Consider the following 20997-nt stretch of genomic DNA (forward strand, 5'->3'; position numbering starts at 1 on the left):
ATATCAGGAAATCAATTGACGGATGCCGTATTTCAGTGTTCAATGTTACTTGCCCTGCCCTTCAACTATGGGAATACGTAATGAAATTTGTGGAATAACAACGTTTTGAGCTCAGTGAAGTGACCTTGCCAATGGCAAATATATATTGAATTAAAAGAGGATCTACAACGGAAATTAGGGCAGTTTCCACCCAGCAAAAGGAATTTTCTACATTTCGGATGGGCACGAAGGGCATTCATTCAACTTTAATTGACACCTACAAAAACATCGAGCGGTAGCACGAAATTTGGTGGGGGACCTTCTCAGCACCTTTACTCTCCAATGCATCACATTTTTCCCAACGATGAACAATGGAGACTTGCAGGACACATTGGTTGTGGAGGTTTCCATTTACGCTGTGCAGGAAATGCTCCCCCTCGAAAATCACCTAGTTCTCATCCTAGAAATGCTCTCACCCAGTAGCTAACCTGGGGAAGCAGTTACCTACCGTGTACTGTATGTATTTCAGTGCCATAGTTCGATTTAACATGCTGGTGTATGCCATGATGCTTGTTAACAGTTATGATTTGTCGCGCACCTCATTAAGGACTACCTTAGTGCTCGCTGCTTCGCCCGCGTAGGCTGTATTGTCTTCACAGACTTTTTTTTATTTCATAAAAAATTTATGCTGTTCATAAATTCCAATACCTTCCTAACTCTTAACTCTAATTAAGGCCACAGATTCATGTTCTTTGACGAATGTACTTCTGACTAAAAAGGGTCCGGGTAGCTGGAGATCGAGGTTTTCGTTAATCATTCCTTCTTAGTTCTTGTGGTGGTATTTCCATTGAAACTTTCATCGCCTAATATATATTTCTTTGGAGTTAACTGAGAAATAAAATAGTTATTTTCATACATGTAGCTTTAAAATGCTTTAGCAGTTCTTTAATAATGATTTAGTTTCAAAAATAAATTTCACGTAATATTTTACGCCCTTAGTGATTGAATTTCGAAATATGCTGACAAACCTGTTTCTTTATTTCTGGCTAAGAAACCAGTTACCAATTTTCTAGCTTTAAAACTTTCTTATGACATATTTTGTAAAGCTTTCACCTCATTTTACCCTCTTAGGAGTTGAATTTTGAAAAATACCTTCTTAAACGATGCCTACAGCACAAAATAAACACCCTCCCCAAATATCAAGTTTCTTTCCTTAGCGGTTTGAGCTATGATGGGCGACGTTGTGTCAGTGGATCAGTAAGGTTCTCTTTCACGCCCATAGGGGCTGCATTTCCAAAAGCAGTGAAACACGAATTTTTTTATTTCTAACCAGGAGGCCGGTTACAAAATTTTCATATATTTATCTTAAAATTCCGTTCATAATTAAATATTTCGATACTAACTTTACTCCCGTATTTCACCCACTTATGTCTGGAATTTCCAAAAATACCGAAACACGTATGTCTTTATTTTTGACAGAGAAACTTAATACTTATGTTTGTATTTCCAGCTTCAAAATGGCCTCATTAGTGGCATTTTTCTAAAAAATTTCACCCTCTATTACACCATTTTAGCGCTGGATTAGCCGAACGGTCTAAGGCGCTGCAATCATGGACTGTGCGGCTGATCCCGGCGGAGGTTCGAATCCTCCCTTGGGCATGGGTGTGTGTGTTTGTCCTTAGGATAATTTAGGTTAAGTAGTGTGTACGCTTAGGGACTGATAACATTAGCAATTAAGTCCCATAAGATTTCACACACATTTGAACATTTTTTTCAACATTTTAGGGGGTGGAATTTTGAAAAATTCCATCTTAAAAGTCACCTACAATAGCAGATCAACACCACCTACAAATTTCAGATTTCTATCTTCAGCGGTTTCGGCTGGGCGATGATGAGTTCGTGACGCAGGACCTTGCCTTTTATATCATACAGGTGGCTCATTGTACCTGAAGATGTTTCGTTTCTAACCGTAACTGGTTCCTTAATAAAGTGAGAATGCAGATGTGCACAAGCCTTGATTTACCAAAAACAAAGAAAAATTTATGTTACTAATTTAATGTTTATGACTACGCACCGTAGTACTTTGGCCTTGTGGAGACATCAAATGATTATTGAGAGTCGCACATTTAGCTGTGCCTTAGATCTGAAAAGTACTTTTCAAGTAAATTTTTCCCTGAAAAACTGTTACTGTTTTCGCTGAGCCACTAAGTTGTTGTAACAAGATTTTAAACTGATTACAGGTAAACCTGGAGGCAAATCAAAAACTCCGATATCGTTCGGAAATCGGATCCCGCTCTGCTCAACCGAGAGGCGGTGCCTCCTCGGCGGGTGTAAGGGAGGCGGCGCGGGCGTGAATCGCCGTGTGACGAAGTTCCAAACTGAAATCGGATCACGGCGCATGTGTGGCAGGTCGTCCGCCGCAGGCCTGTAGGCGCGGGCGGTGGAGGATGGAGGGTGGAGGGGGGAGAGAAGGCGAGGGGGAGTAAACGATAGGAAACCGCTTGTTCGGCGGCGTTGCCTCGCGGGCGGGCGCGCAATTTCGTTAGGAGAGGTAATAAAATTCTGGAGTGAACTGCTTGCGAGGGTAGCGCAGGAGGCGGACGGGTTGTGCCGGGGGTGGCAAGCTGCTTGGCGACAACGCGGAGCAGGGCGGCTTCTCCTCAAGTAGGGCGGTCTCGCTTGCAGAGATCGTGTAAAGTGTCATGCACCTTTCTTAGCAGAACCGAAAAAGCTCTGTTCTACAAAGCTGTATCCCAACATTCCCGGAATAGATTAATTAAAAATATTGCCTTGATCTTATACTCCAACATTACCTTTTGAGCTGGATGCTCTATTCGTGACTGAACTTCTGGTTCAAGTAAAACTACCAACCCCTGAATTAGTGGAATTATGCCTTGTTATAAACAAACTCAGCACTCAAATAATCAGTTAGTGAACGCTGTCGTACTACGATAACGGAAAGGGAATTAAATAAGCAACTTACCCTTATATAAATCGCACGGTCTACCACATACGAGCAATATTATGAATAATAGAACACCAGTGAACGTAAAAATTACTTGTTAAATCCTATCGAAAGTATCGAAATATGATAATGAACGCGCTACAATCGATTACTGTGCAATGACGATCAAGATCACTTAACGTAATCACAGTACTCACATATGAAAAGAGAGCAACTGGCAGCAGCTCGACTTAATGTCAATTGAATGATGATGCATTTCGAAAGGTTTGAATATGCGCGAGTTGCCAGGCAAGTTAGCCAGACCGTTATTTAGCTAGTTAATTAGATAGGTGTTTCATACCTCATTTGATATGTATTCGTAACTGGTGTTAGCATTAGTGAGCACATTATTACTTTTAGTGCTATTCATGCAGCTACACACATTATTTCTTATTTTATGTAAAAGAGTACTTGCCGGGAAGGGGGGATGTAATTGTTACATACCACTCCTGACACCAATTGTAAAAGAATACGTTGTTTGGGGATGGGGAGAGAAACTTCTGACACCAACGTTAATTTATAAAATGGAAGGGAAGGGGGAAGAAGGTTGTTAAATATGCTACGTGGTGAAAGCTTGCAAGAGGTCGAACGGTCAGGATTTGATATTGGGCATCCATGGCTGAAATTAAGTACAATAAAGAAGATATATTTCAATATACGGAGTACAAAAGACGCACCTAGGGTCGGAAGTTAGCAGGTTTAGGCCAGTCAAGGAGGACTAGCAATTAATTGAAATGTGTAACGGAAGGGGAAGCGTTTCATATTGACTTATGTTGGTGGACGGTCGCGAAGAGCAGAGCCGGAGGCGTTTCCTTCCAAAAAGACGTCTGTCCTGCTCGAGGTCTGGATTACAAGAGAGAGAGGCAACTGTGTTCTGCACCGCAGACCACTCCACCGTCCACACACGTGATCGGTATCTCGTGCACGCTATTGGCTAAAACCAGTGGCGTGAGTTCGCTAGCAGTTTCAGCACAGGGCTCAAGGCGTCTCCTGTCAGCAGCTTTAGCTACAGAGAACTGCCTCGCTTTTGAAAGGCAATCGACTTGTGTCACGTAGACATAGCGTGAATTATTCTTTCAAACAATTTTTTAAACTAATTCCCTAAAATATTCCTTTACTGGCTGCCATCCTATAAATATAGTAGCTACCCATTTTGGAGTAGAAACCAGGGGAATAGCAGGAGCTGTCTGGGAGAAATCATTCTAAATTGTATTTAAAACTTGTTCCGGTGCCTGTCAGACATTTTATGTTAGTGTTCTAATGATGAAAAATTTTCTTTTCTGCCTATTGAACTCCTTTCTGAGACACTGACAGCTTTAACAGTGATCAGTAAAAGTAATTTTCCCCTTTAGTGGACATCACCGTTCTTCTCAAATTCTCATGGAATTTTTGTAACGAATTTCATTAGTAAATATAGGTACTGTGATGGCGCAGTTAAAATGTCTGGTTGCTTGAAGAGGTATCTATAGACGTCCATGAGTGAAAACAACATATTATTCTTACTGCTGCACTTTGTGCTATTAGTACTTTCTTTCTAAGTGACGAGCCACCCCACAAAATTATACGTGAGACATTATCGACTGAAAATATGAAGACTATGTCAGGAGGTGGGTATGTTTGTTTCCAGGATTAGCAGTTATACGAAAAGCAAAAGTAGCTGAAGTTAAGAATTGTCTGAGTAGTTCAGTAACCTACCATCAATGTATACACCCAAAATTTTAGAGAATTCTACCTCCTTTACTGATCCCTTCTCATGTGCTACATCAACTGCTGGTGTGCCACTATTTGTTGTAGAGAACTGACTGTACTGTGTTTATCAAGTCTTAGGGACAGTCCATTTTCAGAGAACCACTTATTATTATAACACTAGTATCATTTGCAAATAGTATCAAATTGGCTTGTTGAATAGTAAGTAGGTCATTCGCAGGTATAAGATATGGGTGTGAAACCAAAATTGAACACTGTGGGTTTTTCTTTGAGATTTTTCCCCATAGTCACTAAAATTTTCCACATTTCCAATATTATCTGAATTATTCAGCGCAACCTTTTGCATTCTGTTTAGTAAGATGACTCACACCAGCTGTACATAAAATATAACTTTCTCTGAGAGAGTACCATGATCTACACAGTTAAACGCCTTAGAGAGATAACAAAAAGTAGCAACTGGCGACACTTAATTATTTAGGGCTTGTTGTGTTTTATGAATTGAATGTCTAAATAACATTCTCAGTCGAGCAAACATTCTGTAATACAAACTGTGATACGCTAAGTAACTTGTTTCCACTTAAGGTTGTGTCTACTCTTTAGTACCGAACATTTCTTTTCCGAATATTTCTGAAAAAGATGTCAATAAGGAAACTGTCTGATAATTGCTTACGTCTGTCTTGTTTCTTTCCTTACGAAGTGGTTTAACAACTGCATACTATAGCCTGCGTCGAAAAACTCCGTGCGCCAGTGATGCACCACATATATCACTAAGGACATTATTTGTGAAGTTGGGGCAACTTTTGAGAACTGTGTTGTAAGTTCCATCAACCCCACATGAGGTGTCGTCTTTAAGAATATCTACAGCTGTACTAATTTCAGTGAAGGATGGTGGTGCTACTTCTAGCTGCTTAAGGTTTTGTGGGATGACACCTTTAATATATTCTCTTGCTTCTTCAACTAAACCATTTAATCGTATATTCGCTCCTACATTTAGACAGTGATTGTTGAAAGTACTTGAAAACTGTGAATTATCAATCACACCACTGTCATTTATCTTAGTTGTTGTGGAATCTTGTTCACTGACTGGTTTCTCTGTCTCCTTTTCAACAATGACCCATTTCTTTTAACCTAATTATCTGCATTTCTTGAGGACATTCATACTTCCGGAAAATTCCATGACTTTTCTTAAAACATTGACGCATATTTACTATGGAATAAATTGAATTTGACCTACTATAGCATGTAGAATTATCAAGCCCTGAAATTGGTGGAATTATATCTTGTTATAAAGAAATTAAGCACACAAATAATCAGTTGATAAACGCTGTCTCACTACGTTAATGGAAAGCGAGTTAAATGAACAACTTACGCTAAGATAAACTGCACAGTCAAACAGATGCCAGCAATGGTATGAATAATAGAACAACAATGAACATGAAAATCGCTCGTAAGATCCTACTGAAAGTATCAATGTATAATAGTGAACACCTTGCAGTCGATGACTATGCAATGAATATCGAGGCTTCGTAATATAGTTACAATACTCAAACATGAAAGAAGAATAACTGGTAGCAATTCGACTTAGAGCTATTTTAGTGAAGCTGCCGTTAGAAATATTTGAGTACGCATAAGTTCCCAGATGATGGTAGCGATACCAAAGTAATACTTCATGTAATTTAGTCTGTGCAACACGAACAAATACATTTTACAGAATCAGCCACAGCACCTCTTCACTCAGCTACCGTTGTCAAGACGTACCTTCTCTGCGATGATCATCACCCACAACAACGGGATACGTGTGTTATAAATAGGTGAAACTATCAGAGATCTTATATATATTGGCATATTGTACAATGTTCGACATTTAGTTGAGATAGATAAGGCTGGTTGTTACAAGAGATCACGAAATGGCGTTAGACAAAGAATATGGTACTATGTACTCGACTATTTAATAACTGAATTGGGAAAATGCACTCCTGGAAATTGAAATAAGAACACCGTGAATTCATTGTTCCAGGAAGGGGAAACTTTATTGACACATTCCTGGGGTCAGATACATCACATGATCACACTGACAGAACCACAGGCACATAGACACAGGCAACAGAGCATGCACAATGTCGGCACTAGTACAGTGTATATCCACCTTTCGCAGCAATGCAGGCTGCTATTCTCCCATGGGGACGATCGTAGAGATGCTGGATGTAGTCCTGTGGAACGGCTTGCCATGCCATTTCCACCTGGCGCCTCAGTTGGACCAGCGTTCGTGCTGGACGTGCTGACAGCGTGAGACGACGCTTCATCCAGTCCCAAACATGCTCAATGGGGGACAGATCCGGAAATCTTGCTGGCCAGGGTAGTTGACTTACACCTTCTAGAGCACGTTGGGTGGCACGGGATACATGCGGACGTGCATTGTCCTGTTGGAACAGCAAGTTCCTTTGCCGGTCTAGGAATGGTAGAACGATGGGTTCGATGACGGTTTGGATGTACCGTGCACTATTCAGTGTCTCCTCGACGATCACCAGAGGTGTACGGGCAGTGTAGGAGATCGCTCCCCACACCATGATGCCGGGTGTTGGCCCTGTGTGCCTCGGTCGTATGCAGTCCTGATTGTGGCGCTCACCTGCACGGCGCCAAACACGCATACGACCATCATTGGCACCAAGGCAGAAGCGACTCTCATCGCTGAAGACGACACGTCTCCATTCGTCCCTCCATTCACGCTGTCGCGACACCACTGGAGGCGGGCTGCACGATGTTGGGGCGTGAGCGGAAGACGGCCTAACGGTGTGCGGGACCGTAGCCCAGCTTGATGGAGACGGTTGCGAATGGTCCTCGCCGATACCCCAGGAGCAACAGTGTCCCTAATTTGCGGGGAAGTGGCGGTGCGGTCCCCTACGGCACTGCGTAGGATCCTACGGTCTTGGCGTGCATCCGTGCGTCGCTGCGGTCCGGTCCCAGGTCGACGGGCACGTGCACCTTCCGCCGACCACTGGCGACAACATCGATGTAGTGTGGAGACCTCACGCCCCACGTGTTGAGCAATTCGGCGGTACGTCCACCCAGCCTCCCGCATGCCCACTATACGCCTTCGCTCAAAGTTCGTCAACTGCACATACGGTTCACGTCCACGCTGTCGCGGCATGCTACCAGTGTTAAAGACTGCGATGGAGCTCCGTATGCCACGGCAAACTGGCTGACACTGACGGCGGCGGTGCACAAATGCTGCAAAGCTAGCGCCATTCGACGGCCAACACCGCGGTTCCTGGTGTGTCCGCTGTGCCGTGCGTGTGATCATTGCTTGTACAGCCCTCTCGCAGTGTCCGGAGCAAGTATGGTGGGTCTGACACACCGGTGTCAATGTGTTCTTTTTTCCATTTCCAGGAGTGTAGTAAAGAGAAGTACCGAGTTATTATAATTAGAGTAGCTAGTAATACATTACAGTGTGAGCCGTAATTGTCGTATGGCAGCGAAACTTGGTAGGTATGCTAACGCATTAATGCATACTTGATTCACTCTGGAAAAAAGCTTACTTACAGTTGTAGTCACTAGGTGCAAATCTGGCTGTGTACGCTATTAATATGACGGTGTGACATCCACGCTGTCATTTGACACGCCATGACGTGCGTGAACAGTATGGCTATCCAGGAGAGAGAACATGCGATGTTACTGTAACAGTTATATGTGAAATGCAGCAATTACAGTGCTTCAGTGAGAGAGTATCGACGACTGAAAGGTACGATTGTTTAAATAATATAGTGATGAAAGATAATGGAATTCGAAAACATGGGTGAGCTTGGTGTGGCGCCTGGAAGAGAAAGTCGTCCTATCTCGCGCCAGTTATTGACGAAATTGCTGTTGCTGTAAATGAGCATGCAGCACGTGTTCGTGCAATGTCACCAGAATTGTCCCCCCAATGGTTAACAGAGGATTTGAGGTGTATTTTACACTGGTACTGGTCCAAGCTCGAGGCGGTACAGCAACTGAAACTGAAACTCAAACGGAGCTACATTCGAAATTTTCTCTCCGGTTTCCGCCACCGATCAAGGTTGATGACACATACAAAAAAGAGAAGAAGTTAAATTTAATGTCCCGTCGACATCGATGTCATTAGAGACGAAGTACAAACTCGGATAGCGTCTTGGATGGGGAAGGAAGTCCCGTGCTCTCTCAAAGAAACCATCCCGGTATTTGCCTGGAACGATTTACGGGAAACATAAATCTGGATGGGTGGACGTGGGTTTGAACCGTTGTCCTCTCGAATGCGTATCGACTGTACTAACCACTGCCTAATCTCGCTTGGTTTGATGACAAGTGGCCAGGCAATAGTCTGCGAAATGACGATTTAAATTTTACACTACAGGATGCAGTGAAGACACAAAACTGCTGGACTGACGGTACTGATAAACCACGTGTTGTGCATGAATAGCCATTGCACTCGCCGTATGTGACTGTGTGGTGTGGATTCACAAACAGTTTTATTCTCGGTCCGTTCTTCTTTAAAGAGAATAGACACAGGGGGCTTGTCAGGTGTAGCATGGGACTCCTGCTTTGGAAGGGCGTAGTTGCGTGGAAACCGAAGTTTTCATACCGGATGGAGCAACACTTCAGGTCGCTCGCCCAGTGAAAGGGCCAGGAACATGTAATCTCCAGAGGTTTTCAGATGCATGGCTTGCAAGAGCACCTGATCTGAATCCTTGTGTCTTTTGGCTCTGGGGCTATCTAAAAGAGTGCGTTCAGCAGGGACACCTTCGGTCTCTAGCTGATCTGAAGACCAGTATCCAGGAACACTTTGCTCAGATTCCAGGGGAACTGCTGAGAGCAATCCTTTATCGTTTACTGCTGCAGCAGCTCGTCGACGCTTCCGATGCTCATATTGAACAAATTGGGTAGCGGTGGTTGATAGTAAAGTCAGTGTTATGCCTTTCTCACTTGCTGACCTTTTTTGCCCACGTCCCGTTCCTAACCTATTATACATGGAAACATTTCTATACGACTTTCTTGCATTCACATTATCTAGATTATCTAGCACGTTTCACTTCCATACGGTAAACACAGCATACACTGGACCTCTGCGAGTGTCGTGACTTTAATTATAGATAACTGCTTTCAAATAAATGAACCTAACATACAAGATATTTGGTATCCAAAACCAGAACCCACTAGCAAAGTAAGTCATGTGTGGTAGCAATCTTATAAATTCGATTCCATGAATTTCGATGAGCTTCAACAAAACCATAGAATAAACTGAAGCTGAGTGAATGAACAGCCTGCGTATAGTGTTTCGGATTAAACAACGGGAATACCATTCTGTAAGCAGACGCAAGCCTATTAAGTTCACAAGACATGAAACATTTGCTTCTCCAAGCGGACTGACAACGTTCACTTACGAAATTCGTAACAAGTATAGCACACGAAATTAGTGAAACTTTGAGCCGTGGAATAAAAGCACTGAACTAATGATTTAATAGAAAACATTGTATATGAGCAACTGTTTCGAACTACCGCGGTAGATTGACTTATCTCACCAGCACTACTACCGCCACATCGAACTCCAGTTGACCACCTACCACCCTAAGCGCCCACAATCAAGTGTGTATTTCACAAATATTCACATGGGTAGTCTTCTAACGACCGGTCCACTGACAGTACGGCCTCCTGAAGCTCAAGACCGAAAGCTCCCGCTAACCGTCTCAGAAAGATACTTCAAAGAACTATACTACATTTAACGATTCTGCTTACAGAAACATCTTCGTGAAGTATCAACAAAGACAAGACCACGGGTTACTGAAGGAGAGTTATTGATAAACAGAAAGCGGCTGTCTAACAGGCAACTTTCAACCTTCAGAGCAGTCCCCTCAGGAGCGAACACAGCGATCGTAAAGTTCGTGCCTCTTCTGCAACGGATCTTGAAATTCTTTCTTTGTTCAGATGTTCAGTTGGCTCTGCGTTTCCAATTCCGTCGCCTCAACCGTACCAAATCTTCTCCCCTTCACCTTGGTTCTTATCTTAGTGTCGAGAAAGAAGTTCAAAAATGACTTTGAGCACTATTGGACTCAACATCTTAGGTCATAAGTCCCCTAGAACTTAGAACTACTTAAACCTAAATAACCTAAGGACATCACACACACCCATGCCCGAGGCAGGATTCGAACCTGCGACCGTAGCAGCCCCGCGGTTCCGGACTGCAGCGCCAGAACCGCACGGCTACCGCGGCCGGCGAGAAAGAAGTCCATGGAAGCTACGTCTGTAGATTCATATGGATAGAGAATAACTGAATCATTTTTTACGCCAGTTCCTGAGTAATGTAAGCCATTTTCGGCTCTCCAGGGTCCACCGTAGTTCCTATACCATTTTTGTGGACGTTTTCTCTTAAAGTCCTCCCACAGTCCTTTATAACATCGCAATAAAATCACTAATTGACCTTCTGACAACGAGAGACGAATAATTTAAGAACAATCACTTCAATATACACTACTGGCCATTAAAATTGCTACACGAAGAAGAAATGAAGATGGTAAACGGGTATTCATTGGACAAACATATTATACTAACTGACCATTTTCACGCGATCTGAGTGCATAGATCCTGAGAGATCAGTACCCAGAACAACGACCTCTGTCCCTAATAACGGCCTTGATACGCCTGGGCATTGAGTCAAACAGAGCTTGAATGGCGTGTACAGGTACCGCTGCCCATGCAGCTTCAACACGATACCACAGTTCATCAAGAGAAGTGACTGGCGTATTGTGACGAGGCAGTTGCTCGGGCACCATTGACCAGACGTTTTCAATTGATGAGAGATCTGGAGAATGTGCTGGCCAGGGGAACTGTCTAACATTTTCTGTGCCCAGAATGCCCCAACGAGCAGATCATCGGTGCAGTAAAACCGCTGACCATACTTCAAAAGGAGACATGCACACTCCAGTTTGGTGGATAGGAAAGCACTCAGACCAAAGGTGTTAAGTTACACTTGCTTGTCCACTGGGTTCTTTTCTAAAGGTGGCCTGACAGGGTGTGGGTCTTCTGTTTCTCACTGCTAAACTGCGCCATCCAGCTTTGCGTCCATCTAACATCTCGGGGCGTGGCTTACAGAAAGTGTAAAATATGTTCTGCCAACCATGAAATTACATGTAGGCAGCATCCGACAGTGTGTACTTCGTATTTGCACATTTTTTGCACTCTACTTGTTTTTTTTTAACAAATAATTTATGATATCAAGCCCTCATTAATTCTAGTAGCATCCCGATAGGATTGATTGTTCTAAACTGAAATGAAGTAAAACAACAATTCGATTCTTCGTTTTACGGACATCCTTAGGTGATATATGGATATGTTGTTTTTCTTTCGGACATGTCCGAAAGAACAGACACCATTGATGACCTTCAGCCGTCTAAAACGAAATTAGAATTATATTAATACCTTCAGCTGCTGACAGGCGTTGATACATATCGACGGGGACAGATGAAAATATATGTCCCGATTTTCTTTTTCGATTTTTTTTCTTAGACCGCTTTTTTATATATATTTTCTCCGTTAGTGCATACAAACAAACACAATTACTTAGGCGTTGTACTCATATGCAAGTAAATGGAGCAGTATTAACAAAAGAGTCTGAAAGTTAGTTTAAATAACAGAATGATTTACTGGGCAAGGTCGTCGGGGCTGTATTCATTTGACCTTCTCCAATTTCTAATTGCCGGTTTAACGGTACAACTTGAGAATTTTGACGTATACGGAGCAGTGCCAGAGGCAGAGGAGGAGAATAGTGTGACTGCAGGGACTATCTGGCGCACGCCTCACGTGAGACCCACATTCTCACTTTGTATGTCCACAAACTACATTCGTAGTGTTGCTACCCAACACACTCATTACTCTTGGAAGACATTCTTACCAAGTCCCATAAGAGTTCGGACACGAAAGAAGAAGGCCTTGGCCGGTATTGCCAGATCTATATACTTATACGGATATGGCGTCTGTTCTTTCGGACATGTCTGAAAGATCCGTTGGAAGCTCATACGTCTTCTGCATGTATGTCGGAGTGCAGTCTGAATGGTTTAATGGGATTTTCATTTCCCTCGTACCCTGTATAACGTTTCGTAGACTGCCATAGGTCCTTTACAGTGGGCACAAGGAAGGAATCGTAAGTACCTGCTAAACGAAGCATACCAAATTTTGGCCTGAGTGATTTCAGATAACCACACTGGTCTAGGCTAGTAACAACAACGCGTCGCTTCATAAAGCTTGACTCTTATAGTGATAAATCTTTAGCGGTTACTTCAGACTAGGTGAAAATATATCGTGTAGTTTTGACGTGGAAGACGGTAATATTAGTAATGAGACTGTAAAAGCCAAGCATCATCTGTCGTGGAACATCATGAGACTACTTATTTGTATATCATTAAATGTAAATCCATATAGTCAAAAAGATATTTGTAGGCTCAAAATTTTCTACTAAATTCACCAGTGAGAATTACTGCTTCTTCCCGATTTCAATAACTGAATGCCCACGTGACACTTTTCTTTTGCTCTATACACTCCTCTCGCTGTCCTACACATTTACATAAGCAGTTTCTAACCACCTTTTCGCTGGTCTATGTTTCAGATTCAGATCTTCGGCTTCAACTCACAGCTGTACTCCAATTTCTCGGAGGCCTTACACAAAGCTCAGGGCATAGTAGCCATCTCTCTGCTGCTCCAGGTAAGTAATGTTCAATTTTTCTTTTAAGAAATCTCATCTTTCAGAAAGAGTTCGCTTGCTAATAGGTTTCACTAAAAAGTATTTTTACACTTAATACTTCTCAAGTTCTTTTATGGAATGCTGCTATTATTGTAGTTCTAGAAAATAAATTTCTTTTCGGTTTGTCTATCGCCATTTTATTACATCAAGATAACAAGAAACACAGAACGACAGCCTGAAAAAAGAGCATTTTCTAACAAGAGTGTATTTGCTTTGGAATAGCGGAAAACAATTCTTCACCGCTTCAAACTTTGTTCTGAAATAGGTATTACGTAGATGTTTAAATGAAAAGTGCGACCAAAGAGATAACTAAACTGTTTCTGTGCCGACCGCTGCTTATCATCTTTATTAGCGGGATGTTATACAAGTCGTAGTCCCTCCCGTTATCAGGAGAGCCGCGTTGTGGATCACTCTTCGGTCTACAGTTACGTCTCTTGCGTCACGTTATACTGGTGCCACAAGTCTCCTGTCTTGTCGGTTAAAATGCTGCTGTTTGGTAATGTTGGTAGAGCGCCTGAACGACGGCGAATGGCAAACCTATATGGATGTGTTAAAAGGGATCAGTGACTGGCGTCTGTGAAGCAGGATATTGTGTGGCAGTGGCTCGTCCATTAGCAAGACATTTCTGTCTGACAGTCTCGTGTGATACACTGTCAGTTATTAATACGTCCCACGAACACCATTCATTGTGATTCTCACTGGAGTGATGTATCCACAACACAGATCATGACTAAGTCACTTTAACTGACAGATTTATTTGCTGCTGGCTTGCTGTGATATATTATCATCGAATTCTGTAGTAAATGCTTTCACTGCCATTAAATTTAAACTAGCCATTTGACTCTGAATGTACTTACGCAAATCGGTCTGTTTCATTACTTGCATGCACGAGAATATTCGGAAATCTCCTTATTTAGATCTCTAGAACAGTTCGGTTTATTTGGTAAGTGAATGGAAAATGCTATCAGGCTGTCAGTACTACTTACTACAAATGCACCACTGAATTTAACACTCACACGCAATCTAGTACGCTTTATTAGGAGTTTCCTTTTACTTAAAATTAAAAGAACTTATATTTTAATTCGATTCGTCTATCAGCTACCTTGTAATAATCATCATAAATCGAGGCTGAAAAATATTTCGATTATTTATGTAAATTAGTAGGTAATTACGTTTTTAACTCCACGTTTACACGGTTTACTCGTGAAGCGCCTGTCGATATGCCCGAATAATCTGACGAGGTTACGGGATTAGAAGTGATAAAGAGCTACCGCTACTGCTTTGGCGACGTGTTTGGTACAATATAATTATAATCAACAGTAGAATCAAATGCCCCAATGCTTGTTCGGTGATTAGAAAATCTTTGACTTCTTTCAGGGAATGACGTGAAAGCTGCAGGGGAATCTTCCGGAACTCACTCTGCTTACCTGAGAGTCCACTAAAAACTTCGAAGGAACTCTATTCGAAAAGTATACTCTGAGGTGATAAAAGTAATTGGAAAGCGATTTCCACAGATGGCGGTAGCTTCACATACACAAGGTATAAAGGGCAGCGCATTAGTAGAACTTTCGTTTGTACTCAGGTGATTCATGTGAAAGGGTTTCCGACGTGATTATGGCCGCAGGAAGGGAATTAACAAACTTTGGACGAGGAGTGATAGTTGAAACTAGATGCATGGGACATGCTGTTGCAGAAGTTGTTAGGGAACTCAATGTTTCGAGATCCGCAGGTGAAGAGTGTGACTGTAATACCAAATTTCAGGCATTCCCTCTCAGTGTGGGACGTAGGACGAACGTGTCTGATAGGATAGTGCGGCAAAATTTGGCGTTAATGGGTTACGGCAGCAGATGAGCACGACATCGCCTACAGTGCCTCTCCTGGGCTTGTCCACAGCTCGTGGTCTCACGGTCGCGTCCTCGCTTCCCGAGCTCGGGGACCCGGGTTCGGTTCCCGGCGGGGTCAGGGATTTTGACCTGCCTCGAGATGACTGGGTGTTTGTGTTGTCTTCATCATTCCATCATCATTCATGAAAGTGGCGACATTGGGCTAAAAAAAGGTTGGGAATTTGTACGGGCGCGGATAACCGTGCAGTTGAGTGCCCCACAAAGCAAACATCATCTCCTGGGCTCATGATATCGGTTGGACTCCAGACGGCTCGAAAACCATGGCCTCGTCAGGCGAGTTCAGCTTTCAGTTGGTAAGAGCGGATAGTAGGCCTTGAGTGAAGCACAGACCTCGGGAAACCACACTGTCAAGTTGTCAACAAGGTACTGTGAAAACTGGTTGGGACTCCATTATGGTTGTAGGCTGTGTTTACATGGAGGGAACTGGGTCCTCTCGTCCAAATGAACCGATCATTGACTGGAAATGTTTATGTTTGGCTACTTGGAAACGATTTCATGCCATTCATGAATTTCGCGTTCCAAAACAACGATGTCGTGTCACCGGGCCACAGCTGTTCCCGTAGGAACATTCTGGACAATTTGAGCGAACGATTTGGCCACCTAGATCGCCCGACATTAACTCCGTGGAACATTTACGGGACGTAATAGAGAGGTCAGTTCGCGCAAAATATCCTCCAGCGAAAACCCTTTCTCAATTATGGAACGCTGTAGAGGCAGCAGGGCTCAATATTTCTGTAGGGGACTTCCGACTACTTGCTGAGTCCATGCCACGTCCAGTTGCTTTACTATGCTGGGCAAAAGGAGGCCCCACACGAAATTAGGAGATATCCCATGACTTGCGTCACCTTAGTGTATAATCCTGACAATTCTTTTGCTACAAATTTACTGAGTCTTGTATTAATATGCTGGAAAATCCCTACTCATAAGAAGTACGTCACAGCCCGGTCGTCTTAACATTTTGGGAGCACAGATATCACGTATTATGATTAAGACAGTATGTAATGATTTAACGTGCTAGTACACGTAAAATACAGGTATTTTTAAAAGATTCATTTTTTCACGCAATTATTTGTTCTTCATGAGTGAACACAGAAACTTAAGGACAATATTTAAGTCTAACATACCACTCCAAAGTATTTGTTTTCAAAAGAAACATCCAATATTGCAATGATATACGTACAATTTTGCACATAAAAACTTATGTTTATTTTTCGGAAACGTTGAATATGCTGGACACACGGAAAACATATAGACGATATTCAGACTCGTTCCAGACTCCTGCGAACACGTCTAAAGTAATGATATGACTACTGCTGCTGTCGTCGTTGCAGTTCACCCGAACTTGCTAAATGGGAAGCACACAGGCTTGGTCTTTCACATCAAGTCTATAGATACTTCTGTCTCACGTTGTTGCAATAAATAACAAATGTCATTGATTTACAGTGGAAAAAAAAACCACACGTCTTCCAGAACACTGTGTAAATTCTTTACATTTTCATTCAAAAGTACACAAAGTAAGACATTTCAGAGTAGTAGATACGGATAAGTTCTATGCATTTCTGAGTTTGTACGCTAGAACCAGTCACCTTACGAGGAGCATTAAGTAAATAATGTATCACATCTGCTTTATCGGCCAATTTAGATTCAACAAAAATGTGGAATTATTGTGGGATACAGTGGAATATTCCCACACCAGCCCCTAAAGTTTTTTGAAGTTCCGATTGATTGGGGCGCTGTACGTAGCCTTCAAAAGTACTTTGTGTAATAAAGTTATATTCCACGCAGATAGCTGTCATTGAGTTTCGTTTGGCGGAAAACTAGAGCATCGTGGATGTTCGTAGGCCCTTGCAGAACATCTACGAAGACATGGGAGCGAAGAACAGTACGGCGAGTCTTTGGGCGAAACGTCTGTCTTAATCGCAACAGGATCGCACAGATCTGTCCGATGTCCTATGTGCTAGCCGGCCACACACTGCTGGAAAGTGCCGACACTTATTTGAGTTGATCGATGGATCATAATCGAACACCTCGTTGCTCAACTAGACATCTCCACTGGTTGTGCTGACACACTCGTCCACCAGCTGCAGTACACAAAGGTGTGAGCCCACTGGAGTCCATGCTGCATAACAGAAGGTCATAAAAAGCGACGAACGACCATATGTGCGGAATTGCTTGCGCGTTACGAGGCTGATCATGACAATTTTTTTTTATCGAAAATCGTCACGGGCGATGGAACATGATTCTGTTCATCCGTTGAGTAGAGCCACATCACTCCTCCTCCAAGGAAAATGTTCAAAACCTCACTCGCAGCCGATAATCTTATAACCACTGTCTTCTGGATCCCTTAAGTGTTTATTGTGTATGGTGTCCTGCCGCATGGTGCAACGGTCAACACTGAAACATGTTGTACTACCCTCAGAAAACTGAAGGAACGATTTCTACTTGTTCATCACCACAAAATAGCACACAAACTTTTCCTGGTCCCTGACACAGTAAGGTCTCTCACAAGTTAGGGAATCCAATGTTTGGAAATCCACCGTGTCAAGAATGTGCTGAGAATAACAAATTTCATGCTTACCTCTCACCAAGGGAACGCAGTGGCTGACGGCCTTAACGACCGTAAACATCTGCGTTTGATTTTAGTTTTCTGTGCTAACAGACAAGTAACACTGCGTGAAATAACCGCAGAAATCAAGTGAGGCGTACGATGAACATACTCCTTAAGACAGTGAGGAGAAATTAGGCTTTAATGGGCTACGGTAGCATGCGATCGGCGCGAGTGCCTATGTTAACGGAACGACGTCACCTGCAGCGCCTCTCTTGGAATCGTGACCGTATCAAATGGTTCAAATGGCTCTGAGCACTATGGGACTTAACATCTGTGGTAATCAGTCCCCTAGAGCTTAGAACCACTGAAACCTAACTAACCTAAGGACATCACACACATCCATGCCCGAGGCAGGATTCGAACCTGCGACCGTAGCAGTCGCGCGGTTCCGGACTGAGCGCCTAGTGTGACTGTATCGGTTGGGTCCTAGCCGACTAGAAAACCGTTGCCTGATTGAGGCTGGAAAGATCTGATGGTACAGTTCATGTGTGGCTTAGGTGCCACGAAGCCTTGGACAAAAGTTGTCAACTAGGCACTGTGCAAGCTGGTGGTGGCTATGTAACGGAGTGGCTGTGTTGACATGGAAAGGGCTGGGTCCTCTGGTCCAACTGAACAGATCATTGAGTGGAAATAGTTATATTTGGTTACATAGAGGCGATTTGCAGTCATACATGGACTTCTTGTTCCCAGAACAACGATGGAGTTTTCGTGGACGACAATGCGCCACGTCAGTGGGCCACAGTTGTTCGCGATTAATTTGAAGAACATTTTGGACAGTTCGAACGAATGATTAGGCCACCAAGATCATCCCTCATGAATATCATAGAACACTTATTGGACACAATCGTGCACCAAATCCTGCATCGGCAACATTTTCGCAATTATGGGTGTCTGTCGAGGCAGCATAGCTTAGTATTTCTGCACTTCCAACCATTTGTTGAGCCTGTATCACGTCGATTTCCTGCTCGACGTCGGTCAAAAGGAGGTCCGGCACGATATTAGGAGATATCCCATGAATTTTGTCACGTCGGTGTATTTTCATCCAATGTTTCATAATCAGAGCGGGTAGCGATTTCCAACAAATGTCAAGCATAATTTGAAACCTGTCCTAATCTTCTTCTCGAATACGTGTCTGAAGGTAAATATTTAAGACATCAGTTCATTGGGTAATCTGACGTCATATACTTGGGTATACGTGGGAGTTGACTCTTTAAAGAATTGGGGGTTACTGGTATTTGACTAATAGAACTCTGTACGTTAACTTGGGTGACGGAAGTTTCACAGAAACAAAAATAGAATCGCCTGAACCCCAATGGAGCGTAATAGGTTCCCTGATGTTCTCAGTACCCGTAAAAACTTATTAAGTAAGTTCTTCAGCAGCATGACATTGTTCGCTCACCAGGCTCTTGTCTGCAGGAAGGTAACGTCGTTGGACGATAGGAAAAAAGCGGAATGACTGTGACTTTCCACTTGGCCCAATGAGTATCAGGTTTTTGGGTGGTAAATGTAAGACATTAAGAAAGACCTCGACGATACCCGACTCCGAAATGCATGGTAAACATGTTGAGCACTTCGCATCGAATATGTATTTAAGCGTATATTCAGACGCTATTTGCAATGGGACTATGGCATAAAATTAGTGTTGAAAAGTCAATGTAATCCCATACTCAGGGAACAAGCGTAGGTGAGCAGATGAAGTAATCCCGTATCGCAGTTCTACGAAACTTCTCACCAGAGGTGGTTTACTATTGTCTTTCTCCCACCTCTTACGAATTTTCAAGAGTGTAACTCTGTCTGGTCAATAAGTGCGATGAGTGCTCGTACACCGTAGTGCTGGGTCGTTGTTGTCATGGATGAAGCGAATGGAGAGGGTGAAACCCGCTGTTGGCTTATAGCCTACACATTTTGAATAGAACCAAATAGGCCACGAGAGAGTAACTCACCATCCGATGGAAGGTCACCGTCTGCATCTATATTTGCCTACATACTCCGTAAGTTCCCATACGGGGCATGGTGGAAGGTACACTTCATCGCTACTGGCTATTTCGTTTGCTGTTCCAGTCGCAAATGGGGCGAGGGAAAAACGACTGGTTAAGGGCCTCTGTACGAACCCAAATTTCTCTTATCTTATCTTTGTGATCCTTACGCGAAATGTACGATGACGGCAGTAAACTAGTTCCGCGGTCGGCCTCAAACGCCTGTTACTAAATTACCTCAACAGCGCCTTGCCAATATAATATCGTCTTCCCTCCAGAGATTCCCTATTGTATTAAAGAAACACGTACTGATCGAACTAGCCGGTAACAAATCTATCAGATCGCAAACGAACTGCTTCAATGTGTTCCTTTAATCCAATTTGGCGGTGATCCGAGACATTCGAGCAGTACTGAAGAATAGCTCGCACTACTGCGCTATATGCCCTCTCCTCTATAGATGAGTTTTCCAAAAGCATCTCAATGAAACGAAATCGAGCATTCACCTAACCTGCTACAAAACTAACGTGGTCGTTCCGTTTCATGTCGCTTTGCAGTGGTACATCTAGAAATTTGATCTAGGTGACTCGGTAAGGCAGCACACAATTAATTCTGTAGTTGAACGTTTACAACTGATTTCCTGTTTATCTGCATTTAATAAACCTTAAATTTTTCTTCATTTAGAGCTAGCTGACATTCATGACACCAACCGGAAATTCTAAGTCATCCTATAACATCATACAGTCACTCACCTTCCCGTACACCACTGCAAACAGCAGTTATTTGCAGTTCATCATGCCGTCAGATATATTCATGTACGTAGAAAATGAGAGCCAACCTGTCACACGTCCCTGGGGCACACCTGATGACACCCCTGTTTCTGATGAACACTCGCCGTCGACGACAACGTATTGGATTTTTTTTGTTTTTATTTAAGAAATCTTCGAGATGCTTCCATATCTGTAAACGTAACCCGTACACTCTTACTTTCGTCAACAGTCTGCAGTGGGAAACCGCGTCAGACGCTTTCCGGGAATCTGGATCTATGGCATTTGCCTGTTGCCCTTCATCCATACTTG

At 43.0% G+C, this 20997-nt stretch overlaps 1 protein-coding gene across 1 annotated transcript in view; it reads left to right on the forward strand.

Annotated features, from left to right (window-relative positions):
• The window catches only part of LOC126355132 (carbonic anhydrase-related protein 10), a 2094013-nt gene that overhangs the window by 1622588 nt on the left and 450428 nt on the right, over positions 1-20997 (forward strand). The window contains exon 6 of the mRNA XM_050005316.1: positions 13299-13394. Coding sequence (XP_049861273.1) covers positions 13299-13394 — 96 coding nt within the window. The remainder of the gene's footprint in view (positions 1-13298; positions 13395-20997) is intronic.

This window comes from Schistocerca gregaria, chromosome 3 (assembly GCF_023897955.1).
Source record: "Schistocerca gregaria isolate iqSchGreg1 chromosome 3, iqSchGreg1.2, whole genome shotgun sequence".
Lineage (NCBI taxonomy): Eukaryota > Metazoa > Arthropoda > Insecta > Orthoptera > Acrididae > Schistocerca > Schistocerca gregaria.